At 48.4% G+C, this 21058-nt stretch overlaps 2 protein-coding genes across 4 annotated transcripts in view; one reads left to right on the forward strand and one right to left on the reverse strand.

Annotated features, from left to right (window-relative positions):
- brf1a (BRF1 general transcription factor IIIB subunit a) overlaps nucleotides 1–20524 on the reverse strand; it is a 58690-nt gene extending 38166 nt beyond the window's left edge. For 2 of the 3 annotated variants that reach the window (XM_030356495.1, XM_030356497.1), the window contains exons 1-6: nucleotides 20265–20524; nucleotides 18573–18769; nucleotides 11448–11522; nucleotides 9591–9764; nucleotides 9067–9098; nucleotides 6330–6402 (exon numbers count right to left, since the gene is read on the reverse strand). In XM_030356495.1, coding sequence (XP_030212355.1) covers nucleotides 6330–6402; nucleotides 9067–9098; nucleotides 9591–9764; nucleotides 11448–11522; nucleotides 18573–18750 — 532 coding nt within the window. In that variant the 5' untranslated portion in view covers nucleotides 18751–18769; nucleotides 20265–20524. The remainder of the gene's footprint in view (nucleotides 1–6329; nucleotides 6403–9066; nucleotides 9099–9590; nucleotides 9765–11447; nucleotides 11523–18572; nucleotides 18770–20264) is intronic. The other variant, XM_030356496.1, reaches the window with a different exon arrangement.
- On the forward strand, nucleotides 1079–5768 carry LOC115543858 (BTB/POZ domain-containing protein 6-B-like). Its single transcript, XM_030356498.1, has 4 exons — nucleotides 1079–2184; nucleotides 2476–2566; nucleotides 3137–3255; nucleotides 3910–5768. Exons 1-4 carry the CDS (start codon nucleotides 1769–1771, stop codon nucleotides 4940–4942), a joined length of 1659 nt encoding a protein of 552 aa, XP_030212358.1. The 5' UTR covers nucleotides 1079–1768; the 3' UTR covers nucleotides 4943–5768.
- Nucleotides 20525–21058: the final 534 nt, after the last annotated feature.

Consider the following 21058-nt stretch of genomic DNA (forward strand, 5'->3'; position numbering starts at 1 on the left):
GAGGAGGGGAGCAGCAGAGAGGAGAGGGGAGGAGGAGAGAGGAGAGGAGGGGAGGAGCAGAGAGGAGAGGGGAGGGGAGAGAGGAGAGGAGGGGAGGAGCAGAGAGGAGAGGGGAGGGGAGGAGAAGAGGGGAGAGGAGAGGAGCAGAGAAGAGAGGAGGTGAGGAGAGGAGGAACAGGGAGGACTGGAGGAGGAGCAGAGAGGAGCTCAGAGGAGTCATAGCTGGGATGTGATGCGTTTAAAGAGCTCTTCTCTGGAAAGCAGGGCTGGAAATAGGATCCCTCCCTCCCCCCCTCCCCCCCACCCCCCCTCCACCACCACCACACAGCCAGGCCCTCTCCAGCCCAGCCCAGCCCGAGACCAGACTGGGAGGAGGCCCGACTGAACCAGACCGGCCCGGATCCCAGAGGACCTGGGAACTATTAAAAACAGTGCCGACTTCCAGAGTAACCGGAGGTCAGAGCACGGTGGAGGAGCCCGTCAGCTGAGCGCACCTACCAGCCCCTTTAGAACACTACAGCCCGCTCCCCCTCTTCAGCAGGGCAACCTGACTCACTCTCTTCCTCTCTCTTTATTTGAGAGACTCGTCTCCCTCCCTCCCTCCCTCCCACCCTCCCCGTTATTTAGGCTACCCCAATCTCTCTCGCCCGGACTATTATGCCTATCAAAAGCTCTCGGCCTCTCCTTACTTTGCAATTAGCAAACGCTTCTTCTACAATGACGATAAGAATCAGACCACGGCAGCTAAATGGGCTTATTTGTCTATTCAAACAAAAATACTAATGTAACGGGACACCTCCTAAAAGTTCACATTTTTCGTTGCATATTTAGCACATATCGTCTCGATTCATTTATTATGAATGACATTCGTTTAAGTTTGGCCCCGAAACACAATTGGCCCTCAGAAAGCCGCGGCAGACTGTGTATTGAGAACGTGTATTGTGTGGCCAGTCGACCGAGAAACATTGACAGAATCCAAGCAATACAAACACTTTGTTAGCACAGCTTTCTGCCGGGAGGAGGAGCAGACAATACGAGCTCTGTTAGACAACGGGCGCCGCTCGTCGAGGAGGACAAGGGGGCAAGGAAGGGAACGGAGAAGAAAAGCCACGATTTGCATCTCCTGAATTTCACTGGAGCGCACTGACGCATTCTGCAGGAGGGGGGCGGGGCGTCGTGCTGCTGACGCCACCGCCCAGACCGGATCCCATTGGTCTAACGCCAGCTGGGCTTCAGTGGGGGGGATAGGAGCCAAAATAAAAATTAGAACAGACCTCAGTAAAAGAAAAAAAAACGCCACTCCAGCACCAGCAGCGATTAAATCGGATTCCCATCGCGGAGCGGACACATCCCGTATGAACGGACGTCGCTACTGCTTCTGCCGACGTTTACGCGTGTCGGAGGAAAACAAGGGTCGTTCATAACGGAGGATCGTATCAGCGCGGTGCCCGTCCGGATCACCGTTTCGCCGTAAAAAGGGAAACCACGGAAAGCTTCGCGGATCCCCTCCGTGGAGGAGATTAAAAAAGCGGTCCAAGGAAAAAGTGGTTTCCATTGAAGTTGGCGAAGGGACTCGGTCGCTCGGATATATCCCCATGACGCGCCGAGGCTTCCTCTTCCAATTGATCCGCGGTTAGTCAACTTTTTACGCGTTGTCTAGGCTGATCGGTTCCCCCCACACTCAGACGTCAACACGGCTGAACCCGTCCCGGAGAGGAGAGCCACCGATCAGCTGCGTTCCCCGGGACGGTAGGACGGAGGCGGGCCGATGCCCACAGCGGACTGCAGGCTCCTGCACCATGGCCGGATCATGAGGTGTCTGTCCTTCCTGCTCCTGCTTCCAGAAACGCTCAAGAAGAGGTCCAAGAAGAGCGGAACTAGCCTCCCGCTGTGCTACGAGCTGTTCTCCCTGTCGCTGGCGAAGAGGAAGAGGATGGCCGCCGAACTCCACAGCACCGCCAACAGCAACCTGGCGAACCAGCGCTCCAACAACACCTCCTCCACCACCACTACGGTGACGGCCGGGGACAAGCCCGAGAAAGACTCGCCGGTCAACCGGTCCTCGGCCACCCTGTCCTCCACCAACTCCTCCATCTCCCCCTCCTCCTCCTCCCACCACAACATCAACAACAACAACCTGGACGCGCCGAGTTGGGCGTGCAGTCACCCGACTCTGCGGGAGAGGTAGGACAGAGGACTTCCTCCAGATAGCCCATGTAGCCTTGTTGAATGTCCCTGGTCCCTCAATGAATGTCCCCCTTATTGAATGTCATGTCACTCGTTTGTTTGACGAGAACGCCTTCGGCGCACAGATCGTCAATAAGACGACCTGTGTGCATGAGCAGATGAGGACGAAGTGCAACCCGCATGTTTAGTCCATCCATCATATCATAATAAAAAGAAGTCACAGACGCCTTCAGTGTGAGAGGATTTGAGACCTGAGCCTCCATTCTCCTCCTCCTCCTCCTTCTGCAGGAACGCGCTGATGTTCAACAACGAGCTGATGGCTGACGTTCACTTCATCGTGGGACCGTCCGGCGAGTCGAGACGGCTCCCGGCCCACAAGGTAAACCCAGCCCCGGTACTAGACCTCTTGTGGTTTGACGTCTATGGCAGTTCTGCGTGCGACGGGGTTAAATCGGGACGCAGACACCAATGAAAGGGTTTTCCTTGAAGGGATTCAGGGTCGACATGTGTTCTGCTGTCGGCAGCGACACCCTGATTCCACAGAGTCATAGCTGTCCATCTTATTTTGGTATTGCCCTAGGGGTCCATCATACTTTTTTTTTTTGGTACACATAGTTAACCTCATAGCGTAATTGCCCAAGTCCTATTGGGATGGGAGAATAGAGTTCAGTTAGATATCATAATGTGGCCAAAATATGAATTAGGCAATTATGCAATGAGGCAAACGACATGTAACACCAGAGTTAGAACCAGTCATCACGTCAGTGGGTCAAATCAAAGGAGGTTAAATGAACCTAATCCAATCCCAGTCCCTCCCAGTACATGAACCTAACCCCTTCCCTGTCTCCCAGTACATGAACCTAACCCCATCCCTGTCTCCCAGTACATGAGCCCAACCCCTCCCAGTCCCTTCCCAGTCCATGAACCTAAACCTCCTTCTCTCTCCCAGTACGTGCTGGCGGTGGGCAGCTCAGTGTTCGGCGCCATGTTCTACGGCGACCTGGCCGAGGAGTCGGGCGAGATCCACATCCCCGACGTGGAGCCCGCCGCCTTCCTCATCCTGCTCAAGTAAGCATGGCCGCCTCCCGGGAACGCTCCCGGGGCCGTACCCGCCACGAGCGCAGCCGACGGGCCGCGCGGTGTCACTTCAAAGAGCGTTATCACACACCCTTTAAAGCTCCGCCGGTGGCGTGCTGTAATTGCCCGTCCTCCCCCCTCATTGTTGGAACTTGAAACGCTTTTTTATTATTTGCCAGCCGTCTCCATCCGTAGCGATCCACCCTTTGAAGAGGAGTGTAAAAATGCATCGTTGCGGTTATAAATAGGTCGCTTTTGTTTAGTTGCTTGTTCGACAGAACAGGGCACCAGCGCTGTACAGCGTGTGCCTGCTGTCGTCTTCCTGTATCCAACCGGAACGTGGACACACACACACACACACACACACACACACACACACACACACACACACACACACACACACACACACACACACACACACACACACACACACACACACACACACACACACACACACACACACACACACACAAAGTCTGCCCGTGAGCAAGGCAAGGGCACTGCTGCTGGAGTTGGTTCCCGGGCGCCTCACTACAGTGTGCCGGCCCCTGGCCCCTAGCGTAGGACTGAATGAACCCCGCCCCCCCCCAGGGACTAACACACTGCTGCCCCCCCCCCCCCCCCCCCCCCCCCCCCCCCCTCCAGGTACATGTACAGCGACGAGATCGACCTGGACGCCGACACCGTGCTCGCCACGCTCTACGCCGCCAAGAAGTACATGGTGGCGGCGCTGGCCCGTGCCTGCGTCACCTTCCTGGAGAGCAGCCTGGAGGCGCGCAACGCCTGCGTGCTGCTCTCCCAGAGCCGGCTGTTCGAGGAGCCCGAGCTGACCACGCGCTGCTGGGAGGTCATCGACGCCCAGGCCCTGCTCGCGCTGCGCTCCGAGGGCTTCGGCGACATCGACCGGCCCACGCTGGAGGTGATCCTGCGGCGCGAGACCCTCAACGCCGCCGAGGCCGTGGTCTTCCAGGCCGCGCTGGGCTGGGCCGTGGCCGAGTGCCGGCGGCGGGGGGTGAGCCCCACGCCGGGGAACAAGCGCGAGGCGCTGGGCAAGGCGCTGTACCTGCTGCGCCTGCCCACCATGAGCCTGGAGGAGTTTGCGGACGGCGCGGCGCAGGCGGGCGTGCTGACGCTGGAGGAGACGCACGCCGTGTTCCTGTGGTACACGGCCGCCGTCAAGCCGCAGCTGGGCTTCCCGCTGGCGCCGCGGGCCGGCCTGGCGCCGCAGCACTGCCACCGCTTCCAGTCGTCGGCGTACCGCAGCAACCAGTGGCGCTACCGCGGCCGCTGCGACAGCATCCAGTTCGCCGCCGACCGCCGCGTCTTCGTCGCGGGCCTCGGCCTCTACGGCTCCAGCGGCGGCAAGGCCGAGTACGGCGTCCGCATCGAGCTGAAGCGGCAGGGCGCCACGCTGGCGACGCGCAGCACGGCGTTCGTGTCCGACGGCTCCAGCGGGACCTTCCCGGTGTGGTTCGAGCACCCGGTGCAGGTGGAGCAGGACTCCTTCTACACCGTCAGCGTGGTGCTGGACGGCAACGAGCTCAGCTACTTCGGCCAGGAGGGCATGACCGAGGTGCAGTGCGGCAAGGTCACCTTCCAGTTCCAGTGCTCGTCGGACAGCACCAACGGCACCGGGGTGCAGGGGGGGCAGATCCCCGAGCTGGTCTTCTACGCATGAGCCACTGGGACCCCCCTTGGGGGGGGGGGGGGGTGGGAGTCTGGAGCACATTGCCGGACTCCACTCTTAAGCCTTTAAGTTCACGTAGCATAACGACACTCCGTAGCGGCCCGCCTAGCGGCCTAGTTACTTCTCTCAGACACTATTTAATAAACGGTGAAGGAGCCATTTTATCCTATTTATTTGAACGTTATTATTTTTTAATTTAATTATTTTTGTTACATGAAATGGAGAAGGACGATGGCGCGGGTCACGTGACCGGTCGTGCTGCTGAAGACTCCCCCGCTAGCGATGTGATTTGGTGTTAGCCGCCTTAAGGAGCGAGGTTCAGGGACGCTCGCCTCTCCGCGTCGAGCACGGAGCTTCTTGCGGCAGGATGGGAGCTAGGCTAAGCTAACGCCGCTCCATACAGCCTCCAGGAACCTCGGCGAGGGATGCCTTGTTGGGGTGCTGCTAGCCTGATGCTGTTAGCGCTATTAGCTCTGAAGGCTAATGTGATCGAGCCAAGCAGTGACTGTGGAAAATCCTCACGTCGGATTGGTGGAGGCCCTCGCACGCGGGCGATACCGTAGCCAATCTGGACGGGCCGCACAAGAAGCAACAACGCTCATGTTTAGGGTTTGAATTAACATTGAAATAAATAAGGAAGAATTCCCTGTAAACAGAAAACTAAAGTTGTTTTGCACCAGGGAGACGGACTCCGTAACGTTGCATCTTTTGTAAAAAACAACATTTGTTCAAACTGTTGGCAGCTTGATGCTGCTGAAACTGCTGTGTTCTAAATGCTTGTGACCCTGAGAAACATAAAGGTTATCACGTGACTGAGCCAGCGTTGTCCACTGCTCTTCATTTGGTCTGAACTCCTTTTGGAGGGACAACAGCGCCCTCTGTGTTCACCAGAGAGTACTACACTGCGGGAACGACCCCTCGTAGGTCAAATGTTATATCACAGTAGTGTATTTAAGTAGCTTAAATCATAAACTACACCAAGAACTTCTGTGATCTTAACATAGGAAATAAATGCAGCTGACGTCCAAATATAAAGATTGAGACAACCATTATCTTTGGTGTAATGTGTTCAGATAAAACGGCCAGCAGAATGGCCATCCTACTCTATTAACTAGAGGGCTTAGTCTTTAAAAACGTAATTAAAGTTAAAATGAGATGTTAGCAGATGAACCATTCCCGTAGCTATTGTAAAGTACAGGGTGTTGTGAATAACTTGACCAGTAATATGGGCATTGTGGGCTAACAGTAATAGTTACTAGAGGGTGCGTAGGCTAACCCTAACAGTAATAGCAACTAGAGGGTGTGTAGGCTAACCCTAACAGTAATACTAAATAGAGGGAGTGTGGGGCAACAGTAATAGTAAGCAGAGGGTCAGTACCTATGGCCGGGGCGTTGATGCAGAGCTCTCGGGCCAGGACCAGGAAGGTTCTGCCCAGGATGTACACGTTCACCTGCAGAGACAAGAACCAGGAAGTCACGACACAATCACCATGACAGCCGGGAGACGACGGCGGTAAACCAGGCTGCTCTCTGTAGAGTTCCTGTTGGGTTCTCAGCGTTTAGTCTGTTTAAAAGTCAGCATCCTGAACCCCCCCAAAAAAATCTCTACTACATAAACATCTAGTCAAGGGGGACGCTCAAACCCCTCTTCCTGGTTGTGACGTCATCAGTGTGTTCCCCCTTATCAGGGGGTTGAGGACTGAATCAGTGTTCCTGGAAGCCATCGGACCAGACCCAAAACCCACCCTGGCTGAACAGAGGCTGATCCCCAGGGTGATTCACATGTCATATTACACACACAACCGCTGGGAGTCAAGTGTTTCATACGGGCAGGCAGTGGGAGGGGAGAAACCTTCCCCCAGGGAGAGGTCGTGAACCGTGGGTCGACTCTCGCCTGTCCCGCCCAGACCTCCACGGGGGGGTCTCTCTGGTGTGGCTCCCGGGCCAGAAGGACTCTCCCTCTCCCTGGGCCCGTCTGGAGCCACACGGCGCTATTCCTGGACGCCTCTGAACAGAGCGGGCGAACGCCGCAGTGGGCAGAATGTGGAGCGGGCGAAGACACCGCTGATCAGTCAAGAGACTAGAGAGAAAAGACTGGACTAGAGACTAGAGGATAGAAGGGACTAAAGACTGGTGACAAGAGACGGGAGACTAGAGGGTAGAAGAGACTAAAGACTGGCGACAAGAGACGGGAGACTAGAGGGTAGAATAGACTAAAGACTGGCGACAAGAGACGGGAGACTAGAGGGTAGAAGAGACTAAAGACTGGCGACAAGCGACGGGAAACTAGAGACTAGAGGGTAGAAGAGACTAAAGACTGGCGACAAGAGACGGGAGACTAGTGACTAGATGAGATTAGTGACGCTACAGAAAAGGGACTACAGAGACTAGAACAGACAACATGGTATTTTTCATGTGAAGCACTTTGTAACAGTTTGCGTAGTAAAGTAAAAGTGCTAGATGAATACATCTTTACTGACGTAATGCATGGGGACAACATTTACTATTGACTATATAACTACAGACAAGCGTACAGAAAGATCAGAGATTAGAGCAGAGACACTACAGACAGAGACCAGATACTACACCAGACAGACTACAGACAGAGAATGGACAGACTAGTAACTACAGCAGACGGACTACAGACGAGAGCAACCCGCCTCCGTGTAGAATCCTTGAGGTTCTTCAGGTCTGATCCTCACAACATGAACAACCAATAACGACTCACAAGCTGATGACTACACACGTCAGCATGGCTCACACAGGCACGAGGCATGACTGTGTGAGTGAGTGAGTGAGTCATCAGACATTAAAGACAACGTGACATTTCTACTCGTTTCTGTCAGGAAGTACAAGATCACGTCTTGATGAATCATGGGAAATAAAATAGCCACCAGAACAGTGTGTCTGGGTGGTGAGTCCAGTCAGACTTCACCGGCAGTCCAACCCCCCCCCCCCCCCCCCCCCCCCCCCCCCCCCCCTTGACCACTCCCAGAGCCCCAGCCTCCCCCCGAGACCACCACCCGACCACACCCTCCCACTGGATCACCGCCCCCTCCTGCAAAACCACTTCCTTACTGTTAATCCCAGGCAGGGTTGGGGGGGGGGGGGGGGGGGTGGAGTCCTCCACCAGGACAGCTGGCAGCATATAAATATCAACGTCCCACCAGCTGTGACGCAGGGAGAGGCACCCTCCCCCCCCCCCCCCTACACATCCTGACCCACTCTGTTGCTGCAGCCAATAAAACAGCCCACCAATCAGAGTGTGTGTGTGTGTGTGTGTGTGTTCTAAATTTACACACTCATACCTCAACATGTGCACAGACGTGACACGCCCCCCACACACACACACACACACACACACATTCTCGGGGGTTAATAAAAGGCTTGAGACGACAGCGGGCGCGTCATCTAAATACTTTACGTTGTTCCTTCTGCTGCGGTGAAACATCTTGTTAGCAGGAACCCCTCACTTCAGTCAGGACCTCTCGGAGTAACAAGTCCCCGACAACACCCACCCCTCCTACACACTCACTGCATGTTGTACGTCCTGGCACTTAATGTACGCACTTATTGTCTGTTGTAAGTCCTAGCACTTAATGTACGCACTTATTGTATGTGGTACTTAGTTATAGTACTTGTGTAGTGTCTTATCCTAGCTGTCTATGTTGGGTACGGGGAATGGGTTAACCTAGTAATTGTTAGTGCTTGGCACTTGCTTTTATTGACATCGTCACTGTACCGACAGAGATCGACTGTTGGTTCACCCTCTTCTGACAAATGTACTTATTGTGAGACGCTCTGGATAAAAGCGTCTGCTAAACGCCCTAAATGTAAATGCAAGTCAGATTGATCTTTCCCCGAGTCACCTGACCCTCGGCTGAACACACAGCCGGTTACAGGGGCCGTAACAAATCCACCACTCATCGTTTAGTGGAGTTAAATATTAACCTGGCATCATCCTTGCATATTTAATGATCGACATCTGTGGTCATCCTGCCCCCCCCCCCCCCCCCCCCTCCAACCCGAGGTGGAGTAGACCATAAAGCGCTGGGCGATGACAGGGTTATTATGGGAGGTATCGACTTTCTGGCGCGGTCGCCATGGTAACGTACCTGCACGATGTCACTGAGGTCCAGCAGCATGTCTGAGGGATGATGCCGTTAAGGTCTCTCTCTCTCTCTCTCTCTCTCTCTCTCTCTCTCTCTCTCTCTCTCTCTCTCTCTCTCTCTCTCTCTCTCTCTCTCTCTCTCTCTCTCTCTCTCTCTCTCTCTCTCTCTCTCTCTCTCTCTCTCTCTCTCTCTCTCTCTCTCTCTCTCTCTCTCTCTCTCTGATCCAACGCTAACAGACTACTAACCATCACTAACCACCTGTACCCAACGCTAACCTGCTGTATCTAACTGACCAACACTAACCAACTGTATCTAACTAACACTAACCTACTGTATCCAACTAACCTACTGTATCTAACTAACCAACACTAACCTACTGTATCTAACTAACCAACACTAACCTACTGTATCTAACTAACCAACACTAACCTACTGTATCTAACCACGCAACGCTAACACACTACATCTAACCGCTAATTACGGAACGTCGCCACCGGCGGCGGCGCGGCCGTGGTAACCAAGGATACGGGGCGTGCCCTCGGTGCGGCAGACCAGGTAGAGGCAGGCGGCGACCACGTGGGCGGAGCGGCGGCCGTAGGTCAGCCGCTTGGACAGCGCCATCTTGTAGAAGTTGTAGGCCGTGTCCAGACAGTGCTGGTTCATCTGCAGCGAGCGGCCCAGAGTGGTGATGCTGTTCCTCGCTGGAGACACACACGCGCACGTTAATGCACAACGCTACACACACGCTACATACTAATACAAAGTACACACATTAGTACACAAATACACAACACTACACACATGTTACATACTAATACAAAGTACACACATTAACACACAAATAATAAAAAGGCACAATACACACACACGATACATATCAATACACTCACACATATTGTGTGTTTGTGTATTATTGTGGGTATTAATTTGCGTATTATGTGTGTCTGTATATATGTATCATCCCTGTGTAGTATTAATGTGCGAGTGTATTGATACGTATCGTGTGTGTATTGTGTGTCATTTGTCTATTAATGCGTGTATTTTGTATTAATATGTAGCATGTGTGTAGTATTGTGTACAACCAAACAATTCACACAGTAATACACACCACACACACACACACAATTCCCATCGTAATACACACACACACACACACAGACACAACCAAACACAATTCCCACAGTAACACCTGTGTGTGTGTGGGGATGTTATTACTCTGCGCAATAACTCACACACACACCTCCTCCCACCACAACAGTCATTCCAGGTGGAACAGAGGGAGGTCGCGACCTCCGTCTCTACTGACGACATCACGGCCAGATGTTTCCCCGGGAGGGAACGTCTGGAGCCGCCGATGATGTCATCAGACGAGGTGAGGGAGAAGGTTCTCGTGGGGGCTGTGTGATCTCTACAGGGTGCCTCTCTGACACACACAAACTAGGAACCTTGATAATCAACTTAGGAACCTTGATAGCCCTCTAGGAGCCTTGATACATTTCTAGGAACCTTGTTGCCCCTCTAGGAACACACACACACACACACACACACACACACACACACACACACACACACACACACACACACACAAAGGGAGAGTGGGGGAAGGCTGCGTCCTATTAGGATCCCTTTAATCTCCCCTCCCCTCTAGGAACCTTGATATACCGCTCTAGGAACCTTGTTGCTACTGTAGGAACCTTGGAACCCCTCTAGGAACCTTGAGAGGTACGTATTGATGACAATTGTACATGAATGAAGATACTATGTCATTAACATAAGCAGTAGCATAATAGCATAACAAATAAAAGCATAATTTCTAACAGATTGAGATGAGTCGAGTCCCATCGTGCAGTTCTACGCAGACATTCTGTCAGAATGAGCCATGGAGGAGTGTGTTTCATGTGGTGGTGACTCGTGTGTAGTTCGTGAGAAGCAGGGATAGCTCCGAGTGTGAGACATAACGTGAGCACGAGGCTCTAGACAGATAAATATCTAGTTTTTCTTCCCTCCCTCCCTCCCTTTTACACACAGTGATGCAAGCTCTCTCCCTCTCCCTCTGTCTCTCTCTCTCTCTCTCTCTCTCTCTCTCTACTCAGAGGCGCAGCCAATGGAGACATTATAATGAATATAATTAATAATTAAGATGAATGTTAATTACAAGAGATTAATGAAAGATTAATGGAAGAAATTATCTTAATTAGAAGGTGAATCTTAATAACAACCGAAAGAGGAATTAAAAAACGGATGTTGATTAGAAGGTAATAAATATTAATCAGAAGAACATGAATATGATTAAGAAATAGCTTACTAATAATTCGAAAACAAGCAATCTTATCCCGACAGTAAGATGTAATGAGGGTGATTGGCGCCCCCTGCCGGGTATTTACCGTTACTGAGCGTCTGGGCGCGGGACTCTCTGCCGGTGTAGTACGCGTCTCCAAAGTTGGGATTCTTTCCTCCGCCTGCAGGGGGAGACAGTTATATTGCAGCGTCAGGGGCGGATGGTGTATAGGGGCAATTTGGGCGACGCACTACCAACTGGGAGAAATTGTATCAAATTCTATCACAGCAAAAGTAGTTTTCAGGGTTCTAGACATATTATCTGTCCTTGTCAAATCAGAATCGTCAGATTCAAGTCGCGTTTCAAATGGTCCCGCCTCTCTGGGCGAATTCATTGACGTGGAAAATCGCCCAAGGATTCTCCCATTGACTGTCATGTTAAAACTATTATTTTCGGAAAATGAGCCTTCAATGCATTTTCAATGGGGATTTGGGACTCGCCCTAACCTGCTTGCGTCATACGTCACTGAGCAAAGAGCGCGAAGGGATATCTTCGATCAAGTCACTTGCTAATTTCAACACGGTTGCTAATGTGTGCAATTCCGTTGCGTCTCTGAAAGAAGTTCCTTTTAGTCGACGATCCAATTCAGATAAATTGGCATTAAAACATTCAGGACCTCCAAGACTAAAATTAATAAAAAAGAGGTCGCACGTCGACATTCTGTACCAGAAGCTCCAGAAGAAGGGCATTTGATGCAGTCTTCATCAAAAGGGCCCTCGAGAGCTTCACAAGCAATGTGTAGACCATAAGGTAAGATAACATTTATATTATTTGATCCTTCTCAAAGCAAAGCTTTTTTATGAGAACATATGCATGAAAGGAGACTTTATTTGTGTTCTTTTTTATAAAACATGTTCTTTTTTTATAATATATTGCCAGTGGTGTAATCTAGCTTGCTTTACTCAGTGCTGGACATCCTGGTTAGGCGAAGCACAATGGATAGCTTAAAAAACAGTGTTTAACATTATGCATCCCTGCCCATTTTAAGTGGGTATATACTCTCATGCCTTAAGTGTGTCTTGAACAACCACACATAAAATGTTGCCCATATTATATTGATATTTTATCGTATTTGTCTAAATGCATACTTGACTGTAGATAGATTTATGAGTGAAGTTACCAACACAATAGATAAAAAAGTATTTAACACTAACATTATGCATTCCTTCCCATTTTAAGTGGGTATGCTGACATCTTTTTACTGGATAAAGTGTGAAGATGTGCATCACGTAGACTACAGTACTGTACACAGCCTAACAAACACATTATTGGTTTGTTTGCATTCAGAGACTCTGACCAGCTGCAAGAGCCATCAGGAACCGACAGACCAAGGACGGCGTTGACAGAAGAGGCGAAGCAGAGGCTGTCTGAAGAGGACTGCGACACCATCCTGGCTCACACCAAAGCGACCTTGTGAGTGCTACCTTAGTACAAGGAAATATGTTTGAAAGGTACTGCCATTCATTTCCTGCTGAGGCTCTGAATGCCACTGTGAAGGCATAACCCACGCTGAACAAGGCAAAGCTCAAGACGGAGCTGTCTCTGATCTATGAGAATCCTGAATCAAGGCCTGCTGTGGTGCACTGGCACTGTACCAGGTTATCATGAGCTACAACCTCCAGGAGACATTCTCTGAGACTGCGAGTGTGTTGAACATTCTCATAACTACTCCTATGACAACAGCTGAAGCCGAGAGAGGTTTCTCAACTTTGAAAATAATTAAGACATTCCTGTGAAATTCAATGGGCCAGGAACGTCTGAATGCACTGGCCATGCTCTCCATGAAGAGGAAACTAGTCCTCAACATGCGTGATTTCAATGAGAAAGTCATTGACCGCTTTGCTGCATTGAAAGAGAGACTAGCAAAGTTTCAGTACAAGTAATGTAGTCTCTCTGCCAGTGTTTCTCTCTCCGTCCCCCCTAGGCCAGTCACGATAACACATTTTTCTGGGCGATTAATTGCCCCAGAAATTATTGCGGTTAGCGATAATATTGCAGTTTTTCAACTAATATAATGATAAAGTACACCCTTTCGAAGATCAATAAACCTTTATTTTTAAAGAACACTGGAACTGGACGTCTGGAAGACATTTAAAATATCCAGAATAAATTAAAACAACCAAAAACAAACTATTAACAAAAAATGCCCTTGAATAAAAACCAAACACCACCAAAAACAATAAATAAAATTGAAACACTAAATAAAAAGGATGTAAACACGGACCATGCATCAAGTTACGTCACTTGATGAGGGGGTTTACTCGTTGTGCCCTGTAATTATGAGCCGGAGCCCGATTTCAACCCGACATTTGTTACTTAGGCCTACCCTGCTAAATATATATAATATATATAAATATATACAATGCATGGAACGCCGGTCATTATTGGCTTATTTTCGATAATGACCGGCGACATTCTATACATTATCCCGCTTATAACAAGGCTACTTGCCAAGACGAAAAAATAACTTCACATGGTGTGTCTTTTTACAATTTATTCGTTAGCAGCATTCGTAGTGTTGATCAGCAGAGAAATAGTCAGCCAAAGACGTTGACGTCGCTTTGCAACGGAAGACGCTGGGGTTGACAAGTCACCGGACTACTACCTATACAAGTGAACGGAGCGTTCCACGGCATCGAGAAGACCCGTGTAATAAAGGCCTATAATATTTATTTTTATGGCATAGATTTCTTCTCAGATTAGGCCAATAAAGCAATGATTTATAAAAAGTGTGAATGGAAATTAATGCGGCCGGCAAAAAAATAGCGCTCATTTAAATTTATCGCGCAATTAATTGATTTGTTGCATATCGCCACGCCCCCCCCCCCCCCCCCCCCCCCCCCTTCCACTAAGGATGGACACTGGGTTACAGCGGCCCTCACAACCCCACACCTCCACCCCTTTCAAGTGTATATTGTATATAGTCCTCTGCAAACCTATGGTGGCATCATGCCTTCAGTGTGCATATTGTATATAGTTCTCTGCAAACCTATGGTGGCATCATGCCTTCAGTGTGCATATTGTATATAGTTCTCTGCAAACCTATGGTGGCATCATGCCTTCAGTGTGCATATTGTATATAGTTCTCTGCAAACCTATGGTGGCACCATGCCTTCAGTGTGTATATTGTATATAGTTCTCTGCAAACCTATGGTGGCATCATGCCTTCAGTGTGTATATTGTATATAGTTCTCTGCAAACCTATGGTGGCACCATGCCTTCAGTGTGTATATTGTATATAGTTCACTGCAAAGTAACCTATGGTGGCACCATGCCTTCAGTGTGTATATTGTATATAGTTCTCTGCAAACCTATGGTGGCACCATGCCTTCAGTGTGGCCAACTATATACATATTGTATATAGTTCTCAAGTGTGTCTTGAGCAACCACACATAAAAGGTTGCACATATATAGATTTTTTATCGTATTTGTCTAAATGCATACTTGACTGTAGATACATTTATGAGTGAAGTTACCAACACAATAGATTGGCCGTAACACACTTAACCTTTTTAGAATCTCACTCTCACTCTCTCACAAACACACATACAGATAGAGAGAATGTTAACTTTTGTATAATTCCCAATTATTATTGATGTGTGTGCACTTTTAATCTTGCTGAATTGTACAAGGCAAATAAATTAAGTTAAAACTTAGTTCCCCGGCTCCATTCGTCTTTGTAAGGAAATGTTCTATTTCGTCTTTATTATTTTGTCAGAATGCATCATTTGACTGTGAAAATCACAAAAAAATCTTCGGGGGGAGGATGCCCCCAGACCCCCCTACAGGGGTTTGGTTTACAAACTTTCAGCCCCCCCTAAAATTAAATTCACCAGCCACCACTGGCGTCAACATATATATATATATATATTTTAAGCGTTTGTATAGACATCCTATATCATATATATATGATATAGGATGCCTATGTTTGCATATCCTTTAATTATAACGTGTCCATTAATCCCCGATATATGGACACCTACTAAGTAATTCCAGTCAAATTCAAAACGAGTGCTGGTACATTGTGGAAAATGCCTTAAACTGTAATCAGAAAACGCGGTTATATGCTATAGTGCCTATAGTATCTGTGGTATAAAGGCTGGGGTGAATTTCAAATTCTAAATATGTACAATGTATCCTTTAAATACGTCCATGGAACAGATGGCCAATGTGAATAATAGATAGCCTACGTGTGGGCCGCTGAGGGCCGCTGAAGAGGTAAAACTTTTCCTTGCTCTCATCGAAGAAAAAAAACCATTACAGCCGTTTTAGATGGAAAACAACGCAATTCCACTATACATCAGGACCTAAGAGAGGATGTTATCAAAAGGATACGACAAGCCCTGGAATGTGGGTAGTTTTCCGCTCCAACCACTTGATGGAAACGCACCTAATTCAAATTTCTTTTTTGCGGACTTTCTAAAGAAAACTTTCTATGGAATTAAATCTGTGCCATCGGATTTTGAAAGTAAAAAGCCATTGAATATTAAGCACTCAATATTGATGCATTGAAATAACGTATGTGGATTTCTTGCCTATGAATTTACCTCTTAAAAGGTTCAATAAATTATTTTCCGCTACATTTTTCAATGTAAAAAAATAAAACATAAAATATTCAATGTTAAAAAAATCACCTTAAATATTTTCAATGTCTCCAAATTCAACATGCCAAAGTCAGCTGCAGTATTCAATGTATGAAATTCAGCGTTAACATCGGGGGACCCAAGGAAGAGCGATCAATCCTAGATGCTAGATCGCGGTAAAGCAAGGAGAGCGAGCGGTTGACGCTCGCTCTCCTTGCTTGAGCGATTCTGCGACCCACTGAAAAGTGTGACCCCAGGGGGCGGCGGCGCTGTTGCACATTTTCTGCAACATGCACGAATTTGAAGCGTGGACAGGCATGAAGTCGTTCAGGTGCGGAAACTTACACCGATCGCACGAATTGGGGGCATTCGTTTTGTGACACCGGGCGCACGTCAAGTGGCTGGAGGAAAACGGTTGATATGCCTCTGTGGTGGCATAACGAGCGCATCGAGCGAGCAGAGCCAACACTATTCCGCACCGAGTGACATGATACAGATATGAGGATAACAAATTAAAAGCAGGTTGCTATCAGGGATGTGAATAACTCAAATTTCTCATGGTCGAATAATCAGTGGGTGGTATGAACGAATAATCGATTATTCGATGTGTGTCAACATTCACAAACGTATGGATAGGGCGTTTAGTAAGGTCCACCGCCGTTGCTTCTCTCTCCAAAAAAAGCTACAGTCAGTGTTTAAAGACGTTGATTTACCTTTGAGCATTTCCTATTATAGGATACTCTTATTCCCGCTCTCCTTGCTTTACCGCAATCTAGCGTATCGATTGCTCTTCCTTGGGTCCCCGGATGTTAACACTGAATTTCATACATTGAATTTTGCAGGTGACTTTGGCACAAGCCCCCAGGAGCAGTGTGCATACTTCCGCAATCCACCAGTACTCAGAGGCCAAGCCTGGTATTGCAGCTGTTTAAGCGGGCTGTGCAAGGCCCAGAAGTAGATATCTCCGTTCACTCCAATACAAGTAGGGAACAGGAATGTGTCTCCGCAAAAAATGTCTGGATATCAATCAAAGGCTCACAATTACCTTTATGCCATGTTCTAAAAAAAATTAAGTTCTCTCTTTTCCAAATGCCTCCCTCACGAGTTTTATTAGCCGTTGTTTGCAGGAGAAGGAGGGGTGGCCAGCTGAAAGAGTCGTAGTGAAACAAATGTTGTTTCAGCCAGGCATCCGAGAGGGCTCAGTACCTGGCTCCTTTAACTTCTCGTGTTAGTCTCGAGTGGCAATTATGATTTTTATTTTAAAATACAAAAAAACGTAACCAGGGGTTTGAAAGTTGAAAGTTCATAGGGGAACTTCCTGCTTTACAAAGTAAAAGCCCTCCCCATATTCATGTGTTTCGGCACCAAAACAAGGCACAGCTCATTTCTTTCATCAGTTTTACTGAAATTGAATGAACTTGAAATTGAATGAGCTTTATTAATTTATCATCCTAAATGGCATTTAAAAAAAATGGGAAAAGCCCCGGATCGCTGTGCCGTCAAAAACAAAAATGATAAACATGATAAAGGTGAAAATAGCCCCGTAGAGTTGACTTCTTTTCCCATTTACATTTCTTTGTGGTTGCATTACCAGCAGCCACAGATGCAACATTGTAGCCAGTGGAAACCGCGACATTCTGAGTGTCCATTTAGAATCATTTGTTGCAAAATTTTGCAATTTGATTCTCTATGCATAGCGCCTCAGTCGATATTGCTGTTCAGTGCTGCTCTAGTTTGCACAGATTCAGGAGACACGCAGTGAATCCAACCCGGTCCACTGACCGGGTTGAAATGACAGTGTTTATTTGGCTACAGGCTTTTCTAATGTCTCATTTTGGCTGCTGCTGTATGTGGTGCACTTCTCCTATCCTTAACGTAAACATTAACCTACTCAGTAGGCCTTCCCCCGATGTGAGTCAGACATGACGATTGATCTTTCCTTTACTTCTATAACAATGTTACAATTGCATGTTCATTGGCCCGAATTTCAAATTTTCGCGGGGGAGAAACCCTGAATCCCCATTTTAAAAAGGACTCTTACTTCTGGGCTACAGCCCCGAATGTTTTCAATTGCTATCACTCCTGGCTGTTAGAGTCAAGTCAGTTCACACTGATAAACAAAGTCCACGTAGCAGTCAGCTGTTCAAAACAATACATGAAGTGACAGCTGTGCAGCATTGAATCTTTCGCAACATTTTCTACAGAACGCTCACTTCTAAAATGTTTAGATCTATACTGCCAATGAAAATGTGACACAGGAGTATTTCATGTTCAGAGACATACTTCAGAGACCACTTTCTACTAAACTATGACAGAAAGTACTCACTAAACTATACAACCCAGACAGGAAGTAGTCACTAAACTACAACCCAGACAGGTAGTAGTCACTTAACAACACAGGAAGGAAGTACTCACTGAACTACAACACAGGCAGGAAGTACCCACTAAACTACAACCCCGACAGGAAGTAGTCACTGAAGTACCACACAGACAGGAAGTACTCAAAAACTACCACCCGGGCAGGAAGTGCTCACAGAACTACAACCCCGACAGGAAGTAGTCACTCAACACCAACAGGAAGTACTCACTGTCTCCGGCGACAAACTGTCCCATGGCGTGCGCCGACCCGCCGCGTTCAGCGAACTCCACTTCCGACACGATGATGTTGTCCTCCAGCACCGAGCCACATCCCATGCAGACCGCATCGCCACGCGACTGGTCCACGTCGATGGACGTGCTCCCACAGTTCTTGCATGACCGCCCCATGTCCGCGGCGCAAAGCCTGCTGGGAAATAGAAAAAAACAGAATGAATGCGGGAACCCAGAGCTCAAAGAAGACGGGTTCAGGTGCTTTGGGAGGACTCCCTAATGTCCCGTCTTTGTACTGTCTAACCCCTACCTGCTCCTTAGTGCACTGTCTCTGTACTACTGTTTAATCCCTACCTGCTCCTCAGGGCACTGTCTAACCCCAACCTGCTGCATAATGACCTGCCTTTGCACTGTTTAACCCCTACCTGCTCCTTAGTGCACCGTCTCTGTACTGTCTAACCCCTACCTGCTGCATAATGACCTGCCTTTGTACTGTCTAACCCCTACCTGCTCCTTAGTGCACCGTCTCTGTACTACTGTTTAACCCCTACCTGCTGCATAATGACCTGCCTCTTTACTGTCCAACCCCTACCTGCTCGTTAATGACCTGTCTCTGTAGTCACTGGCTTACCCTTAACTGCTCCTTAATGACCTGATTCTGTAATATCCAACCCCTACCTGATCCTTAGTGAACTGTCTCTGTAGTGTCTATCCCCTACCTGTTCCCTAATGACCAGTCTCTGTACTGTCTAACCCCTACCTGCTCCTTAATGACCTGGGTCTGGACTGTAAAACCCCTACCTGCTCCGTAATAACACTGATGGTTTACTCTCACACTCGTTAGACACTCTGTAACCAACTGCTGTTTGGAGTCCAAAACATAAACATCTCGCTGCCTCTACATATGGAGTCAAATTGATCATAATAAGCATGACAAGAGACGAAGTCACTAGAGGGGCATCGGATAAAAGTGTCTGAATAACTGTTTAAATCACCACACGGGTGGCGAGGGAACTCTATGAAGTAAACAACCTATCGTTCTGAATGACTTGTGAGCTATAGAATAGACCGCTTTATTGTTTTTAGCCCTTCTGTCCTGGAAGGAGCTGGAGTCCCTCTGAGTGAGCGGAACGCGTCCTTCGGATGGGTGCGATGTGGGGACGTGGTATGATCATGGGTATGATATGGGTGCTATGGAGCCCGCTGAGACTCGACGTGATCCAGGGTGGGGACTGTAACGGGGCTGCAGGCAGTGTTGCCAGATTGGGACAGATTTAGTATGTGCCGGACTAGTGGAAGGCTAGTGTTGTTGGACTAGTCGGAAGACTAGCTGTGGACCCCAGCAGCTGGGCTCCCCAAGCCGTCAGGCTACGTGGCAGTGATACCGGAGCCCCGCAGGTAAACAGGCGTTTACTCCCGGTTAACCCGAGCCCGTCATCTGCCCACACACCACCCCAGTGTGTGCTACGGGTACCGGGGGAGGTCTAACTTAAGGGAGCAGGATAATAAGAACCTTAAACCGGCTTCACGTCTGACAGCGGAGGAGCATAAAGCTAATCCAGCCTGCAGATGAATCACCGCAAGGATCTACCGTTGCAATGAGCAGCAGTGCTGCGGGTACGAGGCAACACACACCCCGCCTACATGGTGACTAGACTGGAAAGACCCCCAGTGTCATGAAGTGCGCGTACCTGTTCCCTTCAGGAGGGTCCCGTCACGATGCTGGACGCGTTTCGCGTCTCCGCTCGAACCCCCGGACAACTTTTTAGCCCTCACTTATCACAAAGTCAGGATATCTTTCATTGATAGTGAAGAAAGTCGCCTCACAAAGTTACTTTACCAATGTCAAGAGTGTTGTCGGTAGTATTTCTGCATTCACAGCAATGTTACAACACACACACATACACACACATAGAGCCTACACATACAGGGCGAACATGTGCGCTTTGACGCTGATGGGTGGACGAGACCATTTTAAGTTCAAGGGGGAGTTTATATAACGACTCTTATGTCATTTACAGCATTGCAGTACCGTTTTATGTATTTTTTTGTAATGTAATTTTAAGAAAGAAGACTATGTAAATTTGTTTCTTAATATAATGTTCACTTTGAGGAAAACGTAGTTATTGTAGAATGGGTGAGACCAATAATCTCCCCCCAGTTAGCTGATGAATGGTCGCGCCGCTGACGCGGTCATCTTCGTACAGAAGATTAAAGGGAACAGCGATTTTTATTTATTAGGACTCTTATTTAGAGTGACGTAATTGTTTACGCTCGAATCATTGCAGAGTAGATGAAGTATTCTACTGACCGCCATTCATATATTTGGAATGTGTGGAGGATAAAATACATTTATATTGACCTACAATATTGGTCTACAAGGGATCAATATCTGATTAAATTTCTGCAGTTTCAAGGCACAATTTCATCTCAATGATTTCCACAAAATCAGTGATGCTGACACCAACTACAAACATCAACAATA

The sequence above is a fragment of the Gadus morhua genome, chromosome 5 (assembly GCF_902167405.1).
Source record: "Gadus morhua chromosome 5, gadMor3.0, whole genome shotgun sequence".
NCBI lineage: Eukaryota > Metazoa > Chordata > Actinopteri > Gadiformes > Gadidae > Gadus > Gadus morhua.